This window comes from Pteropus vampyrus, unplaced genomic scaffold (genome assembly GCF_000151845.1).
Source record: "Pteropus vampyrus isolate Shadow unplaced genomic scaffold, Pvam_2.0 Scaffold2, whole genome shotgun sequence".
Classification (NCBI taxonomy): domain Eukaryota; kingdom Metazoa; phylum Chordata; class Mammalia; order Chiroptera; family Pteropodidae; genus Pteropus; species Pteropus vampyrus.
The window spans coordinates 19,099,589-19,119,437 of record NW_011888783.1 but is presented as its reverse complement, the minus strand read 5'-3'; the positions used below and the strand labels follow the sequence as shown (position 1 = coordinate 19,119,437).

Below are 19,849 nucleotides of genomic sequence, written 5' to 3'. Positions count from 1 at the left end.
GGTATAAAATGTAGTCTTTAGAACCCAGGAAAAATGGAACCAGAGCTAAGAAATTTGCAGCAAGCAAGTTATAGCTCAAGATAAAGAAATATTAGGCTTTGGTCTAAGAATGAAAATGCTGGGCACAGATTGATGGAAAAGGATCCTATTGAATTGGGAAGTAACTTTCTAGTTTGCATGTTCCTAGACTGTTGTTATTTATCCATAATAGTTTGGGGAAGTTATTACAGCTAATTTAACATTTTGTTTCTGGAGAGTTACTGATTTCATATTTGCAATAAAATACACTTTATGTGAAAACCAAATAGAATATAATTTAATTTTCCAAGGTTTCAAGGTTTTATAAAACTTCTTTAGAATATTGTGATAATAATGTTATAGAAGATTGGGGTGAATGTACACCAACTTAGTTATGGTATGTGTGTGTGTATACACATTATATACAGTCACATATGTTACTTAAAAATGAGGATATGTTCTTAGAAATACCTTGATAGATGATTTTGTCATTGTGCAAACATTATAGAATGTGCTTACACAAACCTAGGTGGTATAGCCTACTATACAACTGGACTATATTGTGTAGTCTGTTGCTCCTAGGCTACAAGCCTGTATAGCATGTTACCGCACAAACACAAATTAAATCAAGCACAAGGGAAAATAATGCAATCAATAGATGTGATAAACAAAAGATGTATGAGTTGGCTGCTAGTGTAACATGGCATACTGTTTTATAGCAAACTTTTTGTTTTGTAAGTAGACAGTACATTCTAAAATAATGATAAAAAGTGTAGTTTAGTAAATACACAAACCAGTAATTTAGTTGTTTATTATCATTATTAAGTGTTATTATGTACTGTCCATAAATGTATGTCCCTGCTTTTATACAACTGGCAGCACAGTAGGTTTGTTGACACCAGCATCACCACAAACACATGAATGATGCATTGTGGGATGATGTTAGGACAGCTATGATATCATTAGGCAATAGGAATTTTTCAGCTCTGTTGTCTTATGGGATCACTGTCGTTTATTCTGTCCATTGTTCACTGAAATGTCGTTATGCAGTTCATGACTGTATACACACACACACACATTTATGTTGATTCTTTATTTATGCCTTTGATTTTAGTAGGATTGACCTTATAAGAAAATTCTGGTTGAATGGGAATGATCCGTATATGGAATTTTGCTGTAGTATGATAAATCCAGTAATTTGTTTTAAATTTAGTGGAAGTTTTAGATTCCTACTTCTTTAAGTATAGAAATAACTTATAGAATAAAGCTTGTTGTGATAATGGGAGACATTTTGAATCAACATATTTCAGTTTTTCTCTTTTATGGAGAAGTAGGAAAAGATGTCATATGTTATATACTAATGATTGGTATATAGAGAAATAGTAAATATGCTCTCCCTTCTTCCCATCCTTCTCTGATTACTAACGATAAACTCTAAAGCTGCAAGGTAATGATTCTGAAAGTGAAAGTATATAACCCTTAAAAACCTCATCATCCTTTGTAAAGTTCTCACAGTGAGATTGTGTGCCTTCTCTAAGTTTGATTTAGTCATCCAAAAGAAAACAAACAAAAACCAAATTGACTCAAGAATCAAAAACATGAGTTGAAGGGGAAAAAAGTATGTTGTGTCCTATTTGACTAGGATGTAATTCTCTCAAGATAGGAAACCGGATTCCTCCTTAAATCTAAAAACTAAATAAGATATAATTTAATTTTCCAAGGTTTCAAGGTTTTACAAAACTTCTATAGAATATTGTGGTAATAATGTTATAGAATATTGGAGTGAATGTAGGCCAACTTAGGTCTGGTATGTGTGTGCGTATACACATTATATACAGTCACATACGTTACTTAAAAATGAGGATATGTCCTGAGAAATGCATTGATAGGTGATTTAGTCACTGTGCAAACTTTATAGAATGTGCTTACACAAACCTAGATGGTATAGCTTATGCTACCTTATGCCTAGCATATAACCTTATTTCATAAATTCTTATGAATACAGATTATATTTTTATACCTAAAAGATAGACATTAAAATATTTTTAAATAAAATATTTAGAACTAAACTTAATTTGAATCACTTAACTTTTGAATTAAATGTTGTGATTCTTAAATATATAGTTTATTAGAATGTGTACGTTTATTTATTTGACATTAGTAATTTTAATAGAAGGCAATCCTAGTTTCCCAGAGTGGAATTTCTCCCTCCTAATTTTATTTGTTCTTTGGGGAGCTTAAATTTTTTGATGTTTAGAAATAAAATAATTCTAGTGGATACTTAGCCTGTAAAGCTGTTTCTTTTAATAATTGTTTTAGAACTAATTTTTTTGGTAGGACTGTGCAGATCTCTTTGTTCTTAATTTTATTTGTATAATGAAGCCTTGGAAAATTTCCTGAGGACAGCAGACAAGAAATTGTTGGAATGCTATCTTTTTGTTATATTAAACAAATCAAAATCATTATATTTAAGTTTTAATGTATTTCCAAAATGTTCTATTGCAAATATCAGTCATTCAAATGGATAATGGAAAGTTAATTTGGGGGAAGAAAGCTTTCTTCACTTTAATACCAATTTATTTTTTCATTATTGAAGCAACAAATAACACTAATTTTAGTAATTGATTTTTCCAAGGATTTTGGACCCAAGTTACATATAGCATAGAGGTATTGGTGAGTAGCACTTGCACTGTATTTTATATGGTGAGAAACATGGAAATGGAAAGAAGATGAAACGAGTAACTGAGATGTAGATGGAGAGATATCTTTAAATTACAAGCAGGTAAACTACTCAGTAGAGTGAATGCACCTTGCTTTATACTTCAGTTGCTTTATAAGTTTAAACTTTATAAACTAATTATGTTACAAATAAAAGAGATGCTTGCTAAAATATCAAATTATGAATTCTTTTTAAAACTAAAAAATTCTTTTGTGAAACAAATAATTTACCCACCCTGCCTTTTATTGATCCACTGCTGGGTTTAAGGGAATAGAAGGAAGGGTCAGCAAAAGAAAGAGAGTAAACTTCAGGGACAAAAGAGAATCTTATCATTGGTTACATATCAAAACAAAGAGATTATAAAGTCCTAAATTTTTGAGCACTTTGCTAGGTACCGTCAGGGATTTAGAAGCTTATCTGAAATGGTCCCTGCTCTGCAGGAATTTACAATTTAGTTGGAGAGACAAAACTAATATACATTAATCTGTATAAAAGAATACAGTTTGTTTAAAAATATATATCATTGAGAAAGTGCGTTAGGACTTGAAAAAGGAAGATGAGCAAATTGAAATATAAAGTATATGGAAGTTCTTCTATCCTGTCCCAAGAAAAGGGAGTTAGTTCTCCATAACTCCTGAAGGAGTTAGAGCTTGAGTTGTGTTTTATATAGGCTATGGGATGGATGAAGATACTTATCTTTGAGAAATTGAGTAACTTGCTTAACCAGTAAATGGTAGGCTCAGTCCTTGAACCCACACTATACCAGTGTGTGTCTGTGTGTGTGTGTGTGTGTGTACAAATTATACAATTTTTTTTTCATATTATAGCTCTAGAAATAGATCTTGGTACCAAAGGTGTGGGGAGATGGAGTGAGGGTTGTAGAGTGGAAAAGGGAAAGCAAACCTTGATCATATGAAAAGAAGCTGGAGCGTAATTGGAGGAGTTTTATGTGGATACGTCTAGGTGGCCTCCATGAGAGGCTTTAAGTAGTTTTTCTCATTTTTTTAAATGTAGAGATTTTCTCTTTTTTTCCTTTCCAAACTAATTTGATTATATTTGTATTAGAAAATATAGGAAGTAGGGTCTACTTTTCTCTGAGAACGAAAAAGCTCAGAAAACTCCTGCTCCCAGCACATCTTTATTTTTGCATTATCCATTTTGGAGGGCAGAAACCGAATATTGTGTTGTGATTTTCAACAGTGAGGGAAGATTAGACTGGGGCATTAGATGCATTTGTGTCTTCCTTTTTCTAGCAAGTCTCGAAGGGCCAATTTTGTTGTAAATGAAATAAGGACAAGCTGATGGTTAGGGCCTCTGACATTGATTTTTAAAGTCCTAGATATTATTATGATACTAAACCTTTGGATAGGTAGTTTTTGTTTTCTTAATTCAGAAAGAAGATTGTGTAGGAGATCTTCCAAACATAATGTGAAATAATAACATTTAGTAGTTTCTTTGAAGCATTCTTTAAAATCAAATTCTTGGTACATATTTGTCATCTTTTAAAGTATCTTACTGATAATCGAATAAAGAGAATTGTTCTTGTATTTATATTTTAATTAATATTTTTGCAAATTATGCTGAAATAAAAGTTGACATTCTGGTTCTGACATTTGATTATTAGAATTGATCATGTTTCTCGTTAGCTCTTTTTAAAAGTACATCTAGGAAATCTTAGTTTTTATAAGAGAATATAGCCATTAATTTTTTCCTACAGATTAGGCAACAGAAGATTTGTGAAAACAAAATGTATTGATCTCATTTATATTCCCTTGATGAAGGAACACATGCTGGTCTCCGCTCGTTTTCTGTCCACTAATATGAAATCCTTGTCCCTGCTTCCTTGCTGGTAGGTTTTTAGAAGTTCAGTGAGCAATGCAAATCGCCTGAAGGGTGGAAAATTCCCTTGTCACACAGATGCCCTTATCAGCAGCGACCAGATGGAGCTCTGAGCAGGAACGTTATCAATGTTAAATTGCTTCTTCTCCCCACTTCCCCTCCCAGTGGAGAGGATTAAAGTATTTCTTTAGGAATGGGTGGCAACTGTACAGATTTAGGAATATTAATATTTTTTAACAGTTTGCATTTATAAGTAAATATATGAAAATGGCATTTTTAAATATTCTGTGTTCAAAATACAAAATCAGTTCAAAATGTTTTGTTTTAAATAAAATAGCATAATAATTGTTATTGAATTCACTTGCAGAGAGTAAGCTTGAAACTCGGCTGCCTTTTTTTTTTTTTAAGATGGGAAATAGCTCATTATTAGTGTCAAATGCATATCTTCGATATAAAGAGGTTTATTCAGTTTTAGTTATGGCAAATAAAGGTGTGTTTAGGTTTATTCATGCTATTGAAGTAAAAATACAGTTTATCACTCAGAATTTTTATTTATTATTTTGGCAAAATTGGCTATTTTACTGTTACTGTTTTGAGTAAATCTTTCTGTATCAGTTTGATTTTTGAAATGTCAATTTACTAATTATTGCTATTCTGTAAACTAGTAATTGCTAAATATATAACTTCAGATCTATTTGAACAATACTGATGTTTAGCAGTGTCAGTAATTACACACCATATTTTAATAAAACTGTAATTTTAGAAGTCCACAAGAGAGACTGCTGTTAATTATATTTGTTGTTCATAGCCACTTTGATGTTAGTGGTGTTTCTTCATGTTGATTTCTAGATACTGTCTAAGCTCTAATGAATGATAACCATTTCTCTGATAGAAAAATGGATATGCCCTTGTGTATTGTATGACAGTAACCATCTACTCTGTGGCTAACAGTTGGAGTACAAATTCTTCACATTCATATGCAGGTTTATGAAATGTGTTGCAGTTATTTTCCTTATGACCTAGTTTTTAGTATTTGCCAACAGTTGGAATTTTGTAACAATTACATTGTGATATATGCAGTTTTGCAGTTATACATATGATCATATAAGTAAGGACGGATAAACTGTTCCCTTTTTTATTTCGAAATATCATAAAATACGATTATTACTGATATTGCATAAACTCTACTTTCGAAATTATACAGTTGAAGAACTTTATTATTTAGGTTGATTCAGGCATATCAATAAAACAAAAAGTGTAGCTTCAACCTAATGACTGAGATATATTTTAATGCTTTATTTACAGAACCAATTTGGAACTTGAATTAATTCATCGAGGAGGCAATTTGTGTTCAGGTGGTGCAAGCACAGCTGGCAAAAGGTCTTGTTTAAGTAAGTGTTAGTGCTAAATTAAAAAAAAAAATTCTATTTATGTCATATTTGAAAGCATATACAGATAAAGTGATCTTTTGGTATATTTTCAAATTCTTTTTATGTTATACGTAATCAGTATTAATAGTGATTATATGCTTTAAATGGTTAATCTTGTATTTAGAAGAATCATATAAATATTTAGCTCTTTCTATACTATGTTTACTCAGTAAATAAATGTCATACGAATTAATCAGATTTACATTGGTTCAAAATTAAAACAATATATTATTCTCATCTATAAATTGTCCTCAAACTCGAATTGTCTAGATTTAAGAAAATCTTTTTATAAAGACAATTTGTATTGCCTACAGTTTCCTATATATACATTTGGTCCCAAATCACTAGTGTTAAAATATTGCCTAATGTAATTTGATGGAAGATAAGCATATAATGTATTCTTTTGAAAAATGAATGTATTTTCTTAAGTGCTAAAAATATTCGTAATTATTAAAAATTACAATACATCTTCGTTTTTCAAAAATACATGTATGTATTTTTTAAAAAGATATTTGTGATTTTGGAATGATTTAAAACAAAAGGCTTACCAAAAATACCTTCCTTGAACTTTCTAACATCAAGATACAAACTTATGTGAAATTTCAACTGAGTTACTTTTAAAGTTATAAATAGTTACATTAGATTTTGATATTTTATTTTGGGTTATCACTTGATTCCTAGAAGTTTGATGTTTTGGAAGTTATTTTTTACTGAATGTTTAGAATTTATTGCCCTCTTGACATGCATACTTAAATCCTACTTCTACCTAGTGATTTAGTATTATATTTTAAAGAGGTTGTTGATACATAGGAATTTTAACTTCTAGACTTTGAATTAACAGAAACTGTAATTTCACTTATATAAATTATTTTTGTTAACTTATTTTTAATTGACGTTTGGCATTAGCTGATAATATTACAAAAACTATTAGATTAGAAAATGATTAGTAAAGGAATTTCAGTTTTATGTTCAAAACTCTACTTCATTTTTTTTTCTCTTAGGTACTTAAGCTTATCCAAAGGCTTATAAATTATTCATTTTTCAGAATCCTAAAAATAGTAAAATTCTAGCAGCAACCACTTCAATTATCACCCTCAATTTAAATTTAAATTATTAAATTGATAGTTACTTTCAAGCTTTCATTTCTTTTTATTTCCCCTTTTAGAAAATAGGAGATTACAGAATGCCAGTATAGAAAAATTTGTATGAAACTCATTCTAAATATAAGTTAATACTGTTTCTGGTTTTATTTTTTTCCTTATCAATTATGTTAGTTCTTTTCCCCCAACTTTATTAAGGTATGATTGACAACTAAAAATTATATATATTTAGCTTATTCAAAGTTATGTTTTTGTTTTTAGTTTTCATATGATTTATTATGGTTCATTACTTATGCATTATTTATCCTAATATTTATAAAAGTAGCTTTATAAGTCATATATATAGAGTATATTGTATGTTATATGAAATCTCACTATTTTGTAAGTGTGTAAGCTTACTGTATTTGTTATTTGCTCAAGTCTACTCACCCCTAATTTAACTTGAACACAAGAACTTAAATAGATGGTCTTTCATAGGCTCTTAGCTCAACTATCTTATTTTTTTTATCTTCCAGTAGAAATTTAATGGTATTATTAAACAAAAACTGTCTTCTCCATAGATTCCTTATAAGTCAGATTTGTTTTTCCCCATTCATTGGTTTTCTATTACCTCTTAAATATCTCACTTAAAAGTGTCTCTTTTTTTAATAATATTTTAGAGAAAGAGTGAGAAAATGCTCTACTAATTAAGCAAATGATAAGGGAACTTACACTTTTGGAATAATGTTTCATCACAACTTTTTGATAAAATTGAAGATTAGTCATGAAAGATTTAATAGATTTTGTTTGGAACAGCTTAAGTAATGCCCGATAGATAATTATGGGAACACATACATACACACAAGGTTGGAGGAGGGGTCAGAAGTGGTAGAGAAGATTGTTCTTTCTACAACAATAAAAGCAGAAATATTACTGGCCAAAGTTATACTGAGAAATCAAATAAAATTGCAGTGGCACAATGCCATCCAGCACATATTCCAGCAAAATTTTTAAGTGTTGAGGTACAATGACCAGTATCTAGTCAAAATAAGAGTTCATTCCTAAATATGTGTTTGGGAAATTTTCCGTAGTAAAAAATGAGCAAATTACTTTACATAGCAGCATACTATGGTATTTTAATCATACCTTACATTTGTCAAAGCTTGCATTTGAATTCAGCTCTTTTGACTTAAATGCAATTATGTAAGACGTTTTCCTTGCCTGTAAGTGTGCCGAACGATACAGGATGTTTAAGAACTTTCACCTATGGGCTTAGTCAAAGACATCCATCCTATAGCACACTGTTGACTTGGAATATTTCCAGGCTCTGCCACGCTAACCCTCCTGTTATCTTGTCTGTTTCCTTTTGCTAGCCTTTCACTGTGACTCCTATTTTTGATTTGGGCTACTCCTTCAGTTATTTCCTCAAGTTCTGCTTTCTTCTTCCTTGGATATCAGTCGGTTCTTTATTTTTTACCAGTTGATGGCTCTTGGTCCCAAATCTTTGCTCCTGGTGTGAGCCATCTCCATCAGCTCCCATATACAGCTCTGCTCCTGATTCCAGGATTGGAGCTCTAGACCTCATAACTATCTACCGCTGGAAGGTCAGGCATTAAGGACCTTGTGTTCAGCAGATAAGACTGGTTCTAGATAATTTATTATAAGATAGATCAGATTACTGAAGATCAGTTTTGTAAACTTATTCAACAATATCTTTACACAGCCTTACTTGCAGGATGAAATTAACATAAAAATAATTTTAAGTTGCCTGTACACACCTAAGCTGGATTGCTTTCTATGAATCACACACACAGTGGGCAGTTATTCACTACATGCATCATTTCTTGATAAGATAATAAATTGTATCAAAATTAAGTTTCATGATTTCATGATTTTATAGAGAGATTAAAAATTGAACTTTATTCAGGAGAGGTTAAGGCAAATCCTTGCTTTGTTTGACATTTCCATTTGGCAAGCTTGACCTTATTCTTTAATAGTGGTAAAATTCTGACACCTGTGGCTTACTAAGGTATTTTTTTCAGATTTAAAAATTATGAACTCTATAAATCAGTTGAATCACAACTTTTGTTCTGTTCTTTTAGTTTTTTGTTTGTTTTTTGTTTTTGTTTTTGTTCTTGTTCTTGTTCTATTCTTTTTGTTACCCTATAACAGGAGGGAAATTTGACCACCAAATTATAACGATCAAAGTGTATAAATTAATATAAAAATGTGGAAATTGCCTCCTGACTCTATTCTTTATGTTTAGGCAGATGTTTTAGGGCAAGTTATTTAACCACAGATAGTAGTACCCAACCAGAGGATTGTTGTAAGAATTCAGTTTTACAATGTAGATTCAAATCTTCAAAGATTATAAATCTCTACATTCCTGTTTTTAGTATTTCAACACTACCATTATCAAATTGGGGGTGGAATGGGTGGGTAAAGAGAACAGAAGCAAGGTAAAAGTTAAATTTTAGCTCAATTTTTTTTAAAGCACTCAACAAACCTTCGATTGACTTGTTAAGAGATGAGGTTAGAAGGATAGAATGGGTTAGAAGGATAGAATTTATTCCCAAAGGCTGATAATAGCTTATCTATTGGGAGCAAAATACATTGTTAATTTGGGGAGGCCTGGGTTAGAAGGGTAAGAGTGCGACTTGAAAATTTGAGCTAAGAGGGAACTTTAACTGTTCTTTGAAGTCTTTCTGAAGGTCATATGCTTTGTAGCCCAGGTAGCCAGGCCTTCCTGCATTTGTGATTTGCCTATTCTACAGATAATAATTTCCACTGTTAGGGTCTAGATAATAATTTCCACTGTTAGGGGTTCTGAGATCTTGCTTGGCTTAGGGCAGGGGAAGCTCCTTTTTTTCTGCAGTGTGATTAAAAGACCCTCCCCTTCCCTCAGTTTTAAAGATGGTGCTCATTTTAGATCTGGATTCATGGCGTGTGCCCTCTTTATAAGAAGGAAATTGGGAGTCCTAAGAACTAACCTTAATCTTTACACATAGGACTGCGTGTATGTAAAAGCAGAATTGTGTCTCTCCCCACTCCATGTTGTCCCATGCTGTACTGTAGAGGTAAAGGGGGATGCTGCTAGTCATTGAAACCTTAAAATTAGGAGAAAAATTCCATGAAACTATACTCATACTTTGATACTTGAGGTAACCAGAGAATGATGGCATAGTATACCTGAGAGTGGGCACAAAGGAACTCCAGGAGGCAGGAAAGGAACATAGGATGGGATGTAGGAAAGTAGAAATTTAGAAAAATACTAAAGACAGCCCTTGCCTTCAGTATTTTCCCATTTATATATAAGGAATGAAACTTCTCCTAAGTAAGCAAAGCTCTGCTACCTTAACCCCAACTTCTATGTGCCTTTATTGTCTAGAAGCAACATAGAATACAGTGCTGGAAGGAACATTGGGTTGGTGTTAGACGATTTGGATTCTAGTCCTGTTTGTTATCTTTTGGACTTAAGGAAAGTCACTTAACTTTTTCTACCTTATTGTGCACATGGGGATGATGATACCTGTGTTGACTAACATAGCTATCATGGTTAATGTATGGCTCAAATGGTATTAGACGTATGAACTAAAGTATTTTAAATTTTAATATTTATGTTAAATTTTTTCTTAACCCTTTAAAATTCCTACCATGACTGCTACTTTATTCTTTGCCTAGACTGGTGAAGAGTGGAATGGGGAAAGATAAGTCAGCATTGTCACCCCATGGCATGAACCTTCTGTTTCTTGGGAACCAGAGCTACCAATCTTCCCTTCCTAGAGTTGATCCCAGGTCTCACTTGAGAGCTCCCTCCCATCCACAGCTAATTTCTCAAGAATGTGTAGAGGAAGCAGGGAAAACTGACTCTCTTGTAAGAGAAGTATACCCACACATACTACATTCACCCTGGGATAAATGGGTAGAACCAATTACTCACTTTGATTATTCAGTTACAGAGAAATTGAGTAACCCCCACCCCCACCCCATGGTAATTCAGAGAATCATTTGTCTAGTTGAGATTTTTTTCATTGACAATTATTTTTAACCAGTGATAACTGTACTTATAGGACTAAACTTAAATGATCTGGAGAGGCAGACCCAGTTATGTTTACCTTAGGTAAATTTTAACAGTGTTACAATTTAAGATAGAGCAAATTTATAAAAGTCTTTGGGATAACTCTTGTCCTTCATGTGTATTTTTGTCTTAATGACCAGTATGAGTTATACTAAGAAATAATCTACCAGTTAGTTTTTGATTTCTTACATATTTTGAAATAACTGACAGAAACAGAATTTCCAAGCTCAATGAACATCTGTTTCAAAAGCATTTTTAAGAGGTTTTACCGTGTAATAGCTTTGGGTTCAGTTTCCTTAAGTGGATATTCCAGAAGTCATAAAAATTGGCACAATGGTATTTCATGTGTATATAGTATTCATAGTCACAATAGTATTTCATGTGTATATAGTATTCATACATATAGTCATACACATAACTCTGTTGATTTTAAAATAAAGTTGGAGTTACATTTTTATTTTATAGGTTTTTTTGTGTTTAAAATAGTCTTTAATATTGATAAAGGTAGAAGGGATTATTAAATCTTACCTTTTTGTTCTATCTGAGAGTTCTTATAATTAAATCATAGGTTTTTTGTTGTTGTTGTTCTGTTTTTTTTTTTTTTTTAAGGGCAAACTAGTCATTCAGTGGTGTTTTTTTTTAGTAATGGTATGTCTTGTGCTTAAGCACATTATAGTACCATAGATTTGTCACAGCTTTAAAGAATTTGAATTGATAATTCAGAAAATAGAATTTTTCATCCCAAGAGAGTGTCACACTAACATGGAGAAGAAAAAGATGGGAAGAAGTAGTTCAAGCATTGCTTCAGTTGTTAGAGTTGAGAGGTCAGTCCCTTTAGGAACAGTGAAATTAGGGCTGATCGATTGGCCTACTTCTTGGTTACTGAGCCAGCATGTTGTTGTGACAGAAAAGAAGTATAAATTCATCATGAATTTTGTGCTTATATTGTATGCTTTTTTACAGGATTATTGATTTAATTATACAATATTCAGCATACTTAAAAAACTCCTATCATATGTCAAGTGCTGGGCTAACCCAGGAAGTACAAAGAAGAAACGACACCATTGTCGTCTTCAGGGAGATCTCACCATCTAATAGGAAAGGAAACATGTAAAAAATATTTACAGAGCTATATAGGAAGTGATAAAATAGAGTTAACTCAAGGTACAGAGAGTCCATAAAGCAAGGGATGATTTTATCTGTCTCAGGTATGGTATTAGAGGAAACTTTAAAGAAGAGCACTTGAGCTGGCTCTTGAAAGATCTGTCAAGTTTGACTTGAAAACAAGAAAGCTGAGAGAACAGTTTACAGACAGACTGAGACAACATGAAATATTGGGGAAAACTTAGGAAGGGAAGGAGAGGAAAGAAGGTTAAAGAAACCTGAAAAAGAAGATGGGGATTGGCTCACAAAGGGCTTTCTATACCTATTCCTTCAGTGGTTCACCAGCCAATTATGAGATAATATGAATAGCTTTATTGTTTATAGGGATTGGTAGGAGGTGAAACATGAGACATAAAGCTGAATGAGCACTTCGTTGAGTAATTTAGTTGAGAAATGAAATAATGATGGTGTGGAGCAGAAGAGGATGGATCTTAGGAGGCAGAACCAATAGGATTGGTAATTGGCTGTGGAGGACAAAAACATTAGAGATGACTCCCAAGTTTTTCCTTGGATGTTTGCATGGACAGTGATATCATTAATTCACATAGGGTTTATAAGATGAAATGAACATTGGAGCTGGACTGGGCTATATACAATCGGTTTAGTTTTGGATATGTTGATTTTCTGGTAACTGTTGAACATCTGAAGTGTTATAGAAATTTGTGAATAGTAAACTTATAGGTAGAGATGGAAGTTGATCTTAGATGAAATAGTATCCACAGGATAAGAGGGAAAAAGGACTAAGAAGGAATCCCTTTTCCTTTCTTATGGAGAATGCCACTTGTTAGGGTTCAGTAGAGGAAGAAGAGCATGTACAAGTAACTGAGAAGAAATTGTGTGAGAACCAGGGAAGAGTGGTATACTGAAAGATTAGGAGAGAAGAGAGAAGAGATCCAAATCTAGAACTTCCTGGCTCTTACTAGACAGTGGTGCCTTTTATACATATGTCGAAATCACAGCACACCTGTAAGTTAATTTAATGATGTTTCTCATTTACAAACCCTTTTATAAATATATGCCTAAGTCTAGAACTTTAAAATGTATCATTCTAGAAAAGGAGTTATCTATTCTTTTTGCTAATGTTCAGAATTTTAATAATATGCTTTCTTGATAATTATTTTCAACTTTCAAAATATGCATACAGTTGGTGTTAATAACATTTTCCATTTTTGGTTTTTAACTTTTTAAAAAATTTTATTATTAGTTTCAAGTATACAGTACATTGGTTAGACATTTTTATCATTTATAAAACAATCCTCCTAATTGCTCTGGCTCTTCACCTAGCCATTACATTAAGGCTAACTGCATTCCCTATGCCGTGTTCCCCATGCCTGTGACACTCTATCAGCAACTAATTTGTACACCTTTAACCCTTCACCCCATTCTCCTAGTTCCCCAACCCGCCTTCTCTCTGGCCATCACCAGATTGTCCTCTATATTTGTGAGTCTGTTTTTGATTAGTTTGTTCTTTTTGTTCCTTAGATTCCGCATATAAATGAAATCATAGGATATTTATCTTTCTCTGTCTGACTCACTCAGCATAATAATTTTTAGGTCTATCCATGTTGTTGCAAATGGAAGGATTTCATTTTTTTAAATGGCTGAGTAATATTCCATTGTATATATGAACCATAACTTCTTTATCCAGTCGTCTCTTGATGGGGATTTAGCTTGCTTCCATATCTTGGCTATCGTAAATTGTGCTGCCGTGAACATAGGGGTGCATAGATATTTATGAATTATTGTTTTGGTTTTCTTTGGATAAATACCCAGAATTACATTTGCTGGGTCAAAAGGAATATCCATTTTTAATTTTTTTGCGAAACCTCCAGACTGTTTTCCATAGTAGCTGTACCAATTTGCAATCCTACTAACAGTGTATGAGAGTTCCCTTTTCTCCACATCCTCGCCAGTACTGGTTGTTCTTTGATTTATTGATGACAGCCATTCTGACAGGTTTGAAGTGATATCTTATTGTGGTTTAAATTTGCATTTCTCTGGTGATTAGTGATCTTGAACATCTTTTCATATGTCTATTGACCATCTGTATTTCCTCTTTGGAGAAATATTTGTTCAGATCTTCTGCCCATTTTTAATTGGATTGTTTGCTTTTTTGTTGTTGAGTTGTATGAGTTCTTTATATATTTTGGGTAGTAACCTCTTATCAGATGTATCATAAGTAAATATCTTCTCCTATTCAGTCGGTTGTTTTTTTTCGTTTGTTTTATCGATGGTTTCCTTAGCTGTACAAAAACTTTTTAGTTTGATGTAGTCTCATTTGTTTATTTTTTCTTTCGGTTCCCTTGCCTGAGGAGATATATCCGAAAAGAAATTACTGTTAGCAATATCAGAGAGTTTACTGCCTATGTTTTCTTCTAGAAGTTTTATGGTTTCGGGTCTTACATTTAAGTCTTAATCCATTTTGAGTCTTTTCCTGTATATGGTGTAAGAAGGTGGTCCAATTTCTTTCTTTCTTTCTTTTCTTTTTTTTTTGCATGTATCTGTTCAGTTTTCCCAACACCATTTATGAAGAAACTGTCTTTATTATATATTCTTGCCTCCGTTGTCATATATTAAGTGAGAATATAGTCAGAGATTTATTTCTGGGCTCTCTATTCTGTTCCATTGATTAGTGTATCTGTTTTTATGCCGGTACCATGATGTTTTGATTTCTGTAGCCTTGTAGTATAGTTTGATAGCAGGTAGCGTGATACCTCTGACTTTGCTCTTCTTTTTCAATATTGCTGTGGCTCTCAGGGTCTTTTATGGTTCCATATAAATTTTAGGATTATTTGTTATAGCTTTTTGCTTATGATTGTAGTTTTTCCTTATTCTATATCTATTACTTTCAATAATTTATTTAGTATAAGAGACATTTTAACTGCAAAATGAATATTAGAGTTAATTCTTACTAATGAGTCTCAAATTTTGAAAGCACAGTGAATTGTATAAATATAGTTCAAAGTATTGATTGTTATTTGGCCAATTCTCTTTATCTGCAATTTCTAGCATTGTTTTTGAAAGGTAGATGTGCCTCATTAGATGTTATTATTTTTTACTTTTAGTTAAAGCCAATACCAAAGACTCTTGTTATGTATTGTATTAATAGTTTTAGAAGATGCGTCAGGGTTACAATCTCAATTTTACAAAAATGTGTATGTTTATGTGTGTTAAAAAAGGAATTTTGTACCTGTCTTGTAATCAAGGAAAGTATAGAAACCCCAAGGAGAACTGGAGTGGTAGAAATAACTAGGTAGTAGTAAATCTTGAATTCTATTAATAGTTTTTCCAATAAATATTAGGGTGACATGGCAAGGTACTCCATCCTCTGGGCCTATTTCCTCAACTGTAGAATGAGAGAATATAAGAAGTTGAAAAAGTTTCTTTCTAACATTTGTATATCTTTAATTATGGTAGAGGGTAGGAAAATAGGCAAATTGTAACATTATTTCTGTGCTGGCCATGGTTTCAATGTAAAACAAGAAGGTTTTATTAAAAAAGAGCTTTTAAGTTTAGTTAACACCTATATAAAAAGAATGCAAAACTCCCCACCTTGCGACTTCAGTTAATCTTAATATTTTTTTGCTAGAGGAATTTGTTTTTTAACACTTTTAGTTTTAAGCACTTTAAAAATTGTAAATTTACATGGTAAAAATAATCTCTTATATATAATTGAATTGAAGTAAAAATGACCAGTGTATCTTTCATCATGTTATTTCTCTGCTAAAAACGTTCCTTGTTCTCAGTATTATCAATGGAAAAAGGTTACTGGGAAAACTGGAAATTTCAGAAACTTACCTCAAAATTCGGCATAACAATATTAACCTAATTTTTGTGAAAATTAATTGAAATAATCTATGAAATGTTTAGTTTTGATTACCTTAATTTAGAGAATAAGTGACAACAGTATGTTTGTGTCATTGACTAACTTTTTTCTGGTTTTAAGAATTAATTTCAGTCATATGTCAAGAAGTATTATCTAACTTTCTAGAAAATGACTTTTGATTCACAAATGTTTTTGAGTATTTGTGGCGGAACAATTTAATGCAGTCCTTGTTATTTATAACAAAAAAAGTACATGTGATATAAAAGAAAAATTATAATTTTTTCCTGGATAATTTAAAACTTTTAAATAAAAATATTTTTTACAAATGTCATGAACAGAATTTGGTGAAAGCTAAGACTGATAGATTATTGTTAGGGTTTGGATGGAAGAAATGAAAAAAGCTGGATTAGTCCTCCTAAATAATTTTCTTATTTCAGTTAATTTTTTCTTCATGTTGACTCAAAAGATAATGAAGTCACAACTCAATCTAAAGAGGATTTAGGGGAAAATATTAAGTAAAGAAAGAACTTCACCTAACAGTAATTTATATGGATGTTATTGTCCAGTTACTCAGGGTAGGATATTGAAGATAGCAGTAAATTTTGGTTAAAAAGAGACCACAATAGTGAGAAGTACAAATTGTCAAGGCTGAAGCATAAAGCCAAGGAAAAATAGATCTGTGACAGCGAGAAAAATGAACCATTCCTGAATTAAGATTAAGCATAAGGAACAGTCCAGATTCCAGTAAAAATTATTTAGCTATATTTCAGAGTTTACCTTAAAAGAGAGCATGAAGTAGTTGGTACTTAAACTTGGTAAATTATAATTATAAGGATAGGAAACATTTCCTTATGAATTGGTTAGAAATTTTGTCTTAATTTTGTTCTGGAAGAATTTTATAAACTTTCTAATTACCTTTTCTTCAATTCATTTAGATCAACTGTTCCTTGTATTAGCCTTGCACATGCGGCTTTATAGCATTGATTCTGAGTATAATCCATGGAGAAAGCTTACTCAGTTAGTAGAAGAGATGAATTCGCAGTAAGTATTTTTGAAAGGTTAAAGTCAATTAAAACTTTTTGAAAAATGATTAAGTATAAAAATAAGATTGAAAATCTTTATGAATATGTTAATTTTCTTTATGAAACACAAAAATAACAATAAAAATTGAGAACAGTTTACCATTATGCTTTCTGTAAAAACTGCATAAAAATCTCTACTAAGTGAGAAAATCTTTTAAAGAATCTCATTAGTTTTTATGCAGGTAAAACATTCAAATGGAAGTACATGATGGCTGGTTGTCCTTTTTATGTCAGAATTGATCAGTGGGTTCAGGTAGCTTAAAGTCTGATCCCTCCATTCTAAAGGCCCCATCAGCCTTTCAATTAATGATTTTTGCAATCCCTGATGATTCCTGCCTAAACTCGGAATTTCATTAGGTACTACAAAATAATGATTTAAAAAAAAAACCTCCCTTTGGATGTACAAGATACTGGATTTATAGCATCGATGGCACTGAGGAGCATGGAGGAAGCATAGTCTTTATAGTAAGTGGTGCTGGTTAATTGGCTATTTATATGAGAAACAATTAGCATTGACCCCTACCTCACATAGAACCTATTTAGATTTTGCCAGTTGTTTCAGTGATATCCTGGGAAATGCAAATGCAATCAATGCAAAGAAAATTCAAGATCATGCTTGTGTTTAGTTGTTATATCTCTTTAATTTCCTTTAATCTGAATTGTTTCTTTTACTTTGCATTTCATGACACTGACTTTTTTTTTTTCTTCAAGAGCTCAGGCCCATTATTTTGTAGAATTCCTCAATTTATTTTTGTCCAATATTTCCTTGTGGTTAGATTCAGGTTATAAACTTTTAGCAGAAGTACCACAGAAATAATGTTGTGTTCTTTTTAGTGCATTATATCAGGAAGCACATGCTGTCGATTTGTCTTGTTATTGATAATAATAACTCATAATTTGGCTTATGTGGTATCTGCCAGTTTTTCCACTGTAAAGTTATTATTTCATCCTTTGTAATCAGTACATATTTTGTGGGAAGATACTTTGAGGCTATGAATATATCCTGCTACTTATCAAAAAAATTTTTTTGTGTGTGTTTTTTGTATTTATAGATAAAATAGCAAGCTAGGAGTATTTTGCATGTTATGACTAAGGAAAATCACTTTTGTTGATATTGGCTAGTAATTTTTTTTCCCTAGTTAGACTTGCATACCCAAGGACAAGGGTGGTATGCAAATAAAGTATTAGAATGTCTCACTCTTTGAGTCTAAAGATGTTCAGCAAACAGAAGGTTTCTTAAGTAGTATTGGCGAATTAACAGTTTAAAGAACAGACACAGGTACTGCACTTTCATTATGCTGATTGTTGGGTTATGTTCTTTTTCAAGCCCTAAGATTTAATACCCATTAGGATAGTAGTAAACGCTGTAAACACGATCAGTGCTTACTTCATGCTAGGTATTTTTGTACTTTGCATATATAATTTCGCTTAACCATCACCATAACTGTGCACACTAAGTACCATTGTTATTCCAGTTTTTACATAGGAAGAACCTGAGGTTTAGGAGAAGTTAACATATATTCTGTAGGGGCACACAGCCATTAAATAGAGCTGGCATTTGAATCCAAATTTTTCTGATTTCAGAGCCTAACTTCTTAACTATTATCTATGCTTCCTTTCCTAGTACTAAAAGATCTAAGGAATTTCCGGGAAATCTGGTTAATTCCTCCCCAACTCCCTCCCATATTTACTCTAAATTTTTTAGGTTCATTAGTTCACTAACTTGTAGTGCTACAGTTAATTATAATGTCATCTGTGTTGCATAACTACATTAGATTTTTAAAAATTGAAGTATCTTTTTTCTTTTCTCACTTTTAATACTTTTCAACATAAAATTTTATGCCTAATGGTATAGGTTTCTCATATATACTTTTTTCTATAATCCTCTTGAATATTTACTTATTCCTTTTTAATTTCCATTGTATTGATAATCAGCTGGTTTAGAAATAATATTGGAAAATTAGGCCTGTTAACTAACCCACCCATTTCCTCTTATCATCCGTAGAGTTAATAGTAATGTACAGTTTTTGTAATGTACATTTTAAAGATTATCTAAAAACTTTAGGAGATAAAAACAATTATTTATCTTAAAATGTCAAGCGTTTAAAAGATAGTTATCACAATGGTGGTATTAAACCCCAGTCAAAATCTGTGGTTCTTTTTTCTACAGGGAGTGTATCCATCTATCTACTCATTCATTCTGATTATGTGCCTACTGTATGCCAGGAAAGATCCATTTCTAAGTTCTCAGAATGATTGCTTTTGTCTTAGTAGCCAATAGGCTCCAGATTATTGTTTTTGTAATTTTATTCTGATTATAAAAATTGTATTTATTGTATAATGCTTAGAACATACAGAAAAGTTGAGAAAGAAAATAAAATAATCTGAAATCTTATAACTTATGTGTTATATATAGTTTATTATAATTTAACAAACTCATGAACCATAAGAATGAGAGCAAATATAAGGGGAAAAAAATCGATCATATTTTCTAGGAATTCCTCTACTACTGTTAATATTTTGAGATATTTTTGGCTTCTTTTAATTAATTAATTTTTGTTTATTTTTATTATGGTGACATTGGTTGGTTGACGAAGTCCAGTACGTTTCAGAT

At 31.8% G+C, this 19,849-nt stretch overlaps 1 protein-coding gene across 6 annotated transcripts in view; it reads left to right on the top strand.

Annotated features, from left to right (window-relative positions):
- Positions 1-19,849, top strand: part of UBR3 (ubiquitin protein ligase E3 component n-recognin 3 (putative)) — a 187,984-nt gene that overhangs the window by 131,025 nt on the left and 37,110 nt on the right. For all 6 annotated transcript variants that reach the window (XM_011357832.2, XM_011357787.2, XM_011357796.2 and 3 more), the window contains exons 30-31: positions 5,882-5,967; positions 17,089-17,194. In XM_011357832.2, the coding sequence (XP_011356134.1) occupies positions 5,882-5,967; positions 17,089-17,194 (192 nt within the window). The remainder of the gene's footprint in view (positions 1-5,881; positions 5,968-17,088; positions 17,195-19,849) is intronic.